Source organism: Elephantulus edwardii, unplaced genomic scaffold, assembly GCF_000299155.1.
Source record: "Elephantulus edwardii isolate Elephantulus edwardi_28Jun2011 unplaced genomic scaffold, EleEdw1.0 scaffold00030, whole genome shotgun sequence".
NCBI classification, from domain to species: domain Eukaryota; kingdom Metazoa; phylum Chordata; class Mammalia; order Macroscelidea; family Macroscelididae; genus Elephantulus; species Elephantulus edwardii.
The window spans coordinates 3,999,643-4,010,040 of record NW_006399780.1 but is presented as its reverse complement, the minus strand read 5'-3'; the positions used below and the strand labels follow the sequence as shown (position 1 = coordinate 4,010,040).

The 10,398-nt window shown below is 36.7% G+C and overlaps 1 protein-coding gene across 1 annotated transcript in view; it reads right to left on the bottom strand.

Annotated features, from left to right (window-relative positions):
• Positions 1-10,398, bottom strand: part of ATP11A (ATPase, class VI, type 11A) — a 188,997-nt gene that overhangs the window by 62,081 nt on the left and 116,518 nt on the right. Inside the window, exons 10-13 of the mRNA XM_006883954.1 lie at positions 8,769-8,919; positions 6,304-6,501; positions 2,395-2,568; positions 236-399 (exon numbers count right to left, since the gene is read on the bottom strand). Of these exons, the coding sequence (XP_006884016.1) occupies positions 236-399; positions 2,395-2,568; positions 6,304-6,501; positions 8,769-8,919 (687 nt within the window). The remainder of the gene's footprint in view (positions 1-235; positions 400-2,394; positions 2,569-6,303; positions 6,502-8,768; positions 8,920-10,398) is intronic.

The window sequence follows — 10,398 nt, the reverse complement described above, 5'->3', positions numbered from 1 at the left end:
TCTGTAAATGTTCATGAAAATTAATAAAATTTAATTAAAATAAAGAGTACTAAAGAACATTATTGTTTAGTCCCAATCACTTCCTTTTAAAAAATTCACCAGAATTTAGAATAATGAAGGACAAGCCAAAGGAGGAGCGAATGATTTTAGAGTTGAATTCAATCAGTCCAGAAGTTCAGTCCAATAGTTAGTACACCTCAAGTTCTCTAAATCAGCTATGAAGCCAAAGACATACCTTTGAATCCCCTCAACTAGCGCCACCTCATCAGGGGAGGATGATATATACACACAAGATTTTCCTGAGTCTGGTGATTTCCTGGGACCATCTACATTATCATCATCTTTCACTTGGACCGTGTGGCAAAGACAGAGAGCACGAAAGAACAGCTCTTCACGTTCCTATAAAATGTAGGACAAAACGCAAAATAAAACCATTTTTTATAAAAAAAAAGGAAAAGGTAAACAAAGGGTGTTTCTAAAAGGTTTAAGCATTGGTAGTTCTGCCATTGGTAATTTAGAAAGAATCTAACTATGGCTTTTCTTCATTCTTGAGTCATTGTATAATTACCACTTTTGTGACCTGTGGGATCTATACTGCCCACCAACATTTCCAGCCTCTCAGGTACCTGGTGAAGTTGCCATTCTAACTGAAGCTTGTGCTCTCACCTGCATGGATCTCTATATAAGGGCACATGTCTGAAAAAAATGGGTCTAAGCCTACTATCAGAGCCCACTTGGGGCATAGGCGTCACATACAATTGTACCAAAATCTATATTACCTCAATTTCCCCCTATGATTACAGCATGCCTTTACTGAAAACACATGGTAACAACAAAAAAATTCAAACTAGAAAATAATGTGGTTATGAAAGGTCTAAACACTGGTAATTTAGAAAAAGTATAATTGTGGCTTTTCTTCAGTCTTGACTATTTCTCAGTGGCCAATGAACTATGAAGAGGAGTGTTTTATTCAGTGGTGATACTTTCAGTTACTACAAAAGCATGGCTCCACGGGTACTCAGGAATAGCAAATAACTGCTAAATATTTGAAGTTACAGAGCAAAGACAGACTGTATTACATAAACATATTAAAGCACAAAATACTTACAAAAATCTTGAACTTTAATTACATTACTGTCCTGAAGGATCATATTATAGTGACATGTCCTAACATATAATTGTACATTACACTAGATATTTATAAAAAAACATTACGCATTCGACATATTCTTGAAATAATATAATTCAATCCTAAAGCAACCAGTAAAAAACAGGCTACTGTGCTAATTTTGCAGCTAAAGAAATGAAAGTTTATGAAGATCAGACAATTTATTCAAGATAATAAAATATGACAGAGCAGAGACTTGAATTCTGCTCTTTCTCGCTTAACTGATCTTATAATAATAAAAAAAAACCCAAAAGGCCCAAAACTTAAAAAAAACCCAACACTACCAAACCCACACCAGAACGTGTAACCCAGTGCTGTTGGTCAATCCTGAAATGACTCATAATTGATCCTCTAGCAGGTTTTCAAAGGTTATAAATACCAGTGAAAACAAACTGTCTCTGCTTCTACCAGAAGCACCACCTCTGGTGGCCGAGTAGTAAGAAGCCGCACTGCAATCCCACTGGGACACAGTTTAAATTCAATATTTGCTCCATGGGAAAAGGATAGCCAATCTCCTCCCATGCGATTTATGAACTCTGAAAACCCACTGGAGGGTTAGCTGAGTTGGTTTTGACTTGATGACACACAACATCATATTTCTCCCAAGCAGCAGCTGGTGGATTCAAACCAGCAGAGAAATGTTGTCACTCTGGATATAGCAGCACAACTCCCTATGCCACCAAAGTTCCCCATATCATTCTACTGCCTCTAAACGTAACTTATAAAGCAAGGTTTTTCCCACCCAAACTTTGCTGTACACTGGAATCTTTAAAAATATAGGGGAATAAACGCTTCCCCAGGGGATTCTAATGTTGACTCAGGTTGACAACAGTAAATACAAGGGCTCAAAGAAGAGCTTACCACACAAAGCAGTCACAGTATGATTTTACTATGATAGGTTTTACCACAGCCATAACAACTAACTGACCCCTCTCATCTATAGATTATTGTTACAAATGAAAAGCCTACTATATTAAAATCAATTGACTCACATGGAATAGTAGGTAGGATACACTTCGGTAATTAAAAATTGTTATTGCAAAACAAAGCCATCCTCAGTTTTCCAGAGCACTCTCGAGTAGCTGAGGTTTTGACACAAAGCTCTGTAATGATTCTATATTCTGGAATAGTTTCTCAGCTAACCATAGATAAAGGTAAGGGGCTCTGTACAGCACAGTTATGTCCCTCTGAAGAAAAATGATCTTTTATTAGAATTGTTAACGTACCTTTACACTAACACCTGGAGAAGAATCAATCATATCAATTCCTGAAGAATCAGGGAGAACTTGTCCATTACAGATTACGTGAGGCACGTAGACATGACCTTCAATACAGCATTCCTTAAATTCCATGTTGTTTTCTGTGAGGGTGCCAGTTTTATCAGTGAAGATATATTCCACCTATAAAACAGCATGACCAAAAGTTAAAATGAAGCTATGTGAGGAATTCAATTGATTCTTCTCTGTATAGGTTCTCTGATTTAAAACATCAGAGCTGTAGTATTTTCCCTTAATATCAATTATTTTTTTACATGAAATCTGAAAGGCTTTACCCTAACATACTACTTCAAAAGGATAAACTGTAATTGTGCTTGAGAATGCATATTCTTTTCTAACTTTAAACATTAACAAGGATCCTCTGAGAGAAGTATAATTCAGGAGAATTACCAGTGGGTGATGACTGTTTTGTCTCTTCGATTATGTTGTTGTTGTTGCTAAATGCTGTCAAACTGATTACTGTTCACAGAAACCCTGGGAACAACAGATCTGCACCTTGTCATATTCTGTGCTATTCTTGATATCTCTGGTACACTTGATACCACTGCTGCAGCCACTGGATCCATTTTGTTGAAGGTCTTTGTCAACCATTCATCTTTCCAAGTATAATGTCCCTATCCAAGGGACAGCCCCTCCTAATAACATGTCCAGAGAAGCTTCTCTATTTTTACCTCAAAGGAGCAACTGGCTGCACTTTCTCCAAAACCTACATTTCTTTTTTTGACAGGTCATAAGGCATTCCACATTCTTCTCCAGCACCACAAATCAAAGGCATTAATTATTTTTGTCATCCTTATTCACTGCCCAGCTCTCAAGTGACTCGAAAGACCATGGCTTGAAAAGGTGCGCCTTAGTCTTTAAGTTGACACCATTTCTCTTCAGTACTTTAGAAAGGTCCAATAAGAGACTTTCCCAGTGCAACACTTATTCTTTTTTTTAAAAAAGGTGAGCTTATTTATTTTTGTGTCCAAGAAAATTTTATTTTTTACTTTATTTGGATACGGAGATAGCCGATCTCAGAGAGGAAAGCCTCAATCTCTTGGCGATCTGTTCCTGGTATTTTATTTTGACCTCCTTCATTCTTTTGGCCCAAAGCTTACCCATACTCTGCAGCCTCCAGCTGCTGCTGCTGCTTCTGTTGGTTTTTTTTTTTTAATGTGCTCACAAGTGGTTTATAAGTATTGAATTTTTTAAAATATTTTTTTTTATTTTACACTTGTTTACTTAGCCATTTGCAATGTTTTTCTATACTATCTTCATTCACACTATTTCATACAATAATTGTAATTCATTATATTTTACAAAATCAATCAACACCAAAATATGCCCACTCTTGCCCTGTCTTTCCAGATCTAATTAATGTCTAATTAAATATCCCTTTCAGATAGTTCTTCCCCTCCTCTGTTCCAAGTACACAGTTTCGTCAGAGAAATGTGCTGGCGTTCATGCTTCTGGAAACATAGAGAAACAAGATACTTAATCTTGGATGCTTTGGCCCTGGGCTTCTTGCCTTTTTTGCTCAGTGGCTTTCTCACAAAACAGGGATGGGCTTCATTTCTTTAACGACTGAAGAGTTCTTTTGGGTCCCAGACGATGAGGTATGGTAGTATCAGTCAGTCCTAGCATGTCTTTCACTTCTTTCTTCACAATAATCAGGTTGAGAACACTCAGATTGACATCCACACTGCAATCCGGGTCGGATTTACACTTCCTTTCTCCAGTTCTTCATGGTCTATAACAGAATAATCCCATGCTCAGCAGCAGGTGGATGTGGACATGGTTTAAGACAACCTGCTTCATGAGAAAACCTTGTTTGTCATTTGAACCACTGATTCAGATGATATATCACTTCCACTCACCACCCAGAGAGTCAGTAACAACTTCTCTGGCCATTTGCTTCTTGTAAAATGTACAGAGTTTGCATTCATCGTTCACTTCAATGAGCTTTTAGCAGCCAGTAGCAAGAAAGGAGATTTTCAATGGTCTAACAGCTGACTGTCCCAGCATTGCCATGAAAAGTGTCTTCTGATATTCTGAATGCTGGATCCAAGTAAGATGAAGTCATGGACAATTTCAATCTTTTCTCCATCTATCATATTGACTACTGGCCCAGGTGTGAGGATTTTTGTTTTCTTGATGTTGAGATGTAATCTATATTGACAGCTCTGGTCTTTGATCATCTGTAGCACGTGTTTCAAGGTTTCCTCACTTTCAGCAAGCAAGGGTTTTGTCATCTGCATAACATAGGTTGTTGATAAGTCCTTCCTCAATCCTGATACCGTATTTTTCTTTATAAAGTCCAGCTTCTCAAATAATTTGTTCAGCATACTGACTGAAAATACATCCCTACCATTCTAAGTAAGCTGGTATCACTCAATTTCTGGAGGCATGTTATTTAGGAGTATTAGTTCAAATACTTTAACTTTTGCAAATAGCAAAAAGTTCATGGAAATAAATGTTGAAACATGTAACAAGTAGAAATGAAAAAGTATGTACACATGTTTTGGTACAGCATGCTAATGCAGATACCATGTCTATATTGTGACATTTTTAGAAGTGAATTACTGCTTCATTAACTCTCAACTAATGGTAAAAAAAAGGTTACTTTTAATATTTAATTATGTTAAAAGCCATGGACAAAAAGTCATGGCCAGAGTTTGGTGATAGCCTGAAAATAAACAACTGGAAATGTTCCAGAGCAGTTCAAGGACAAACGGCATTCACTGTAGCTTATCTGCACGCAAGCGCTGAAGATGGGTGGAAAGTTGATCTGTGCACAAAGCAGTCACGTATTCAGCTTGAACAAACACTGGTTCTGTAGAGGTGAAGGGCCAATGCCTTCATGTGCCAAGGTCCCGTCTGCTCACCCCATGTGAAGTCAGGCAGCAGAAGAATGCACAATGCCCTGGCTTCCTGGGGTCTCCAGGTGATGTTGCCTGAGAGTCTATTTGACTCTTTTTTGCCGATGGTTCTCAAATCTTATCCATGGAGTCAACATAGGAAGGAGATATATATGGCCTGAACGTGGTGGCTCGCCAAGTGGCCAGTGGGGAGAAATGTGCACAACGTGCAGTGAGTTGGTTTGCCTTGACTGAGAGGTGTCTCTAGCTGGTGCACAGACAAATGATCTTGCAGACTGAAGGTTGCTTTGGTGAGGATTGTTCCTCAGGTGGAAAAGTGATTTCATTTTTCAAACTGGATCAGGCACACCTTAGGCCCTAGACTGACATCGTTGCTTTTCAGTACTCTGGAGAGGTCCCTGAATCTTTTGATTTCCTGACTGCAGGTACCAAGACTGCTGATTGTCGAGCCGAGTAAGCCGAAATAAATTGTTAATAACCTCAATCTTTTCTCCATCTATCGTGGTGCTGCCAACTGGACCAGTGGTGAGAATCCATATTAAAGACCACAGTCAACTTTCAGCAGCAAATGCGTCAGGCCCTTTTCATTTTTAGCAAGCAAGGTTGTATCATCTGCATAACACAAACTGTGAGTGAGTCTTCTTACAATCATGATGTCACATTCTTCCTCATGAATACCAGCTTCCCAAACGATCTATTCTGCATATATGATTCAATCTTGTATATTAAGAAATCTGAGTGCAGAAAATTAGGTTACTGGCCCAAGATTACAGTTGTAAAGCTGTAAGTGGCAAAGCAGAATATGAATTTAAGTGAATTGATCTAATTATAAAATACTAAGCAAGAACGTTTCTAAACTCTCATCAATTTCAGTTTGTGTATCTTTAAAATAATATTAATAATAATATTAAGCATGTACAGTTTAGATATCTGGAAATCTAACATGAGATTGACTCAATTTTTAACATGTATACAAGACAACTGAGGAATTACTGACCTGTCCTAATTCTTCATTTAAATCAGAGGTATTCACCAGAGGCCCTTCTCCAGTTTCTTCATCAAACATTTCTTCATCCCAAGTGATGAAATAAGAACCAAAGAATTTCTGCATTTCTACAGTGACATACATGGACACTGGGATAATGTAGTTAAAGAGGACCATGAAAGCCAAGAAGTCTGTGAAAGCGCTGAGGAACTGAAAAGAAAAGTAAGGACAACTGAACACGATGAAGTACCATGTCAGTCAGTGCAAAACTAAAGTAACAGGGTGATTGGATTATCCAAAGTAGGCATAAGAAATAAAAGTGGTGTTTTTAAATGTAACTATTTCAAAAGCCAAAAATAAGGACTATTTAGTGTTGGATGCAGCCATAGGCTTACTCCCTTGTCAGCTAATTTTCCACTCATGGCCAAGAAGTTGATTTCCATGTCTTCTGTTAATGGATTTAAGGATGAAATAATGTTAAAATAAACACGCTGCAAAGGGAAAAGAAGTTATGCTACGTTACAGATAATAGAAAAGGTGTTACTTTGAAGACTATTTATCACTATGAAAAATTATAATAGCTAAAATAGTAATAACCTACACAATTTCCCTTTCCCAAAATCAGGCATAAATTACACTTAGTATATTGGTTGGTGCATATATGTCTGTAATAGCTCTATTAAAAAGTTTTTCTCGTATGTATATGATATTAATATGTATTAATATTATCCTATCACTGAGTACTGTACTAAAGGAAAGATCTTGAAATATTTTTGACAATGAATTTTACACCATTTCTCTTCAATTAGAGAGATCGTGGATTAGCGGTAAGGAATTGCACTGCCAATGCAAAAGAATGTGATTCAAATCCATCAGCTGCTCTACAGGAGAAAGATGGGCAATCTCCTCCCATGCGATAACAACCTCTAAAAACTTGCTGGAGGGTCATCTTTGGGTCAGTTCCGACTTACTGGTACATCACAACCTCTTTAATTTGTCATTCAGGACAAAGTGGATCATATGATTGTGTGTTTCAAAATGGCCCAAATCACTCCATCTCAGCAAATTAATGCCTAATTCTTTTTCATCATCATCATCATCATCATCATCATCATTTTTCATTATTTAATTGGTTGCATTTTTAACAACTTCTAATATTCCTAGATTGATACTTCATAGTCTACATTGCAATTATTAATAGATGTTTGCAACTATTTGTCATTATTTTGAATCTTACTCTATTATTAAATGGAGAACCTTCAGTGTGTGAAAACTTTCTTCCAGCTGCATCATTAAGGTAAACTCTACTTTGAGGAGAGAACTCTTTTCTTGTCTCAGTTTGGATGCCTTCAAACCCTTGAGGGACTCATTTTCTAGCACTGTATCTAACAATGTTCTGACGTTTTTCACAGGTTACTGCAGACCTATTATTTCAGAAATGGATGGTCAGACCTATTTTTTTAGTCTGACGCTCCACTGAAACCTATTTACCATGGGTGACCCTGTTCGTATTTATAATACTTGTGACATAGTTTCCAGCATCATAGCAACGTAAAAACCATCATAGTACAATAAACTGTGAGACAAGTGGGAGGCACAAGACCAGAAGCTCTGATGGCAAAATGGTGGCAAACTACTAGCAGTTTGAACCTGCCCAACAGTTCTATGTGAGAAATACCTGGTGATCTGCTCTTACAAAGATTACAGCCTAGAAAACCTGACAGGACAGTTCTGTCTGACATGAGATTGCTATGAGGTGAAATCTACTTGATGGCATTTAATAAAAAGAAACATAAGGTTGTGCAGGGTCTGGAAATACCAAAACTGTTTAATATACTGTCCTCATAGATTTGATATGGTAATCAATTAAGTTTCCAGAGTTGGATGTTAAAATACCAAATGAGAGCAGTAATCATCAGGGTCTATAGGTGAGGAAAAGAGCTCTTCTGGCAAAGTGTCAAGTGGTGCATTACTAACCTGAAGAGCTAGCATTTGAATCCTCCACTGCTCTGTAAAAGATGGACAATCTCCTCCTGTCCATCAGATTTACAACCTCGGGAACTCAGTGGAGGGTTGCGATGAGTTAGAATCAACTACACAGCAACAGTGGGTTTAGTAATTGCTTTTTGTTTGTTTCATAGCTGGGAGGCAACTAATAAATATATCAATGAGTGTATCTATTTTTTATATATATTTAACTAATAATCTGTCTACAGCAAATTCCCCTTTATAATTTTAATCCAAAACAATAGTCTACAATCATCTTTGAAAAGATGATAGAAAAAGATAAATCATTCTTTTACTTTTCAAAGAGAAGAGTGAATTTGGGGGGGGGAGGTGGGCAGGGAGAAAAGTGCAACAATGAATGAATGGAAATCCAAGGTGTCTGTAAACTTCCATTAAAATTAATTAAAAAAATATAAAAGTGAAGGTGGGGAGACTTGAAAAAAAGATATATCAGGAGACATTTTCCATACCAGGTTTCTTTGTCTTTCTGATTCTGTTTTCTGATTATACCATGGTTCATCTCGAAATGGTTCACTCTGCCATACATATTTCAGGACAGTATTTATCAATGCTTTACTGATTAGAATACAGAGGTACACAATAAGGAATACATTCATTGATCTAAAACAAAAAGAGAGCAATGTTTAATTAGTTATTACTCCTTGAATAAATGATGACATACATAGATTCTTAAAAATGTCAGGAGAGACGCGTTATGAAGAAACAATATAAATAAGGTGAGCTAACACAGTAACTATTATGCATATTAAAAAAATATAAGTTCATCTAGATCTGAGATCAGTCAATGATCACTAGTATATAATTTCAGTAGGCATAAGGGAAAGATACAAGCAAAGGGTGTTTGTATAAGCAGAAAAGAAAACTGCATATGTTACTGAAAAGTTTTATAAATAATGTAGAATTATGTGATATAAAAGACATCTGACGGGAGTTCTGGTGACCTAGTGGCAAGAAGCTGCACTACAATCCCAGAGGTACAAGGTTCGAATCCACCAGGTGCTCAGCTGGAGAAGGAGAGCAATCTCTTCCTGTATCAGTCAGATCCGATTTGATGGTCCACACACAAAAAATAATAAAATAAAAGAAAAAATGTATCAAAAAAAGACATCTGACAATCCATTCTCTTCCTTAAGAACCAGTCCAGGAATTAAAAGTGTGGTGATTACCACTACAAGAGGAAACATGGGAAAGGGGAAAGGAGAGGGAGGAATGAGAAAGTGAATATTCTGTAGGGAAATGTTTGCACATACGAAAAATTCTGAATTTGAATTGAAAATAGACTGTGAGAAAAAAAAAGATATTTTCCTATATCTATTTCTGAAACCTATTTGCTACATGTAGACATCTAGAAATTGAATTCTTGAAGATAATGAATGCAGCCACAAAAGGACAAAAACCTAGTGATAAAACTGAATTATCAACTTATAAAAGTAGTGCTCTATAAAATACAGTAGCACATACTTACTTATTAAACACTTAACAAACCATTTTGCCATCTTTCCCCCAGTCAAGGATCTACTTTAAAAAGAGGCAACGAAAACAAAATTTCCTGGCCAACTTTCTTACAAATTAAAGTACCATCATAACCTTCTGTCATGAAGATTTTATTGTGTAATAAAAAACCAACAAACCACTTATGTTCTCTCTATTACTTCTTAATAAAACCGTATCAGAAAATACACGAGAGCTTCCCTCAAATTCCAGATTTAAAAATAACTCTGACTGGGGGAAGGGAGGGTAAATGCGCAACAATAAATGAATGAAAATTTAACTTTTCTATACATTTTCATTAAAATAACAATTAAAGTTAAAAAGTATATTTTAAAAAAATGTGAAGGACCTCTCTGTTCCCACCATGGTTATTATTTTATAAAATACACTGTATGGGCTGACATAGGGTTGGGGTAAGACTGAGGAAAACTGGATAAATTATGTTTACTGCATTGAAGTCTATGAGGGAGAGAATAGTTTAAAAGTATTATATTTTAGGGCATTATGTTTATTTTAAGAGTATGGAATGAGGGTTGCAGAGAGGATTATATTTGGGGTGCGGGTGGGGTTGGGGGGTGTGCGGGGAGG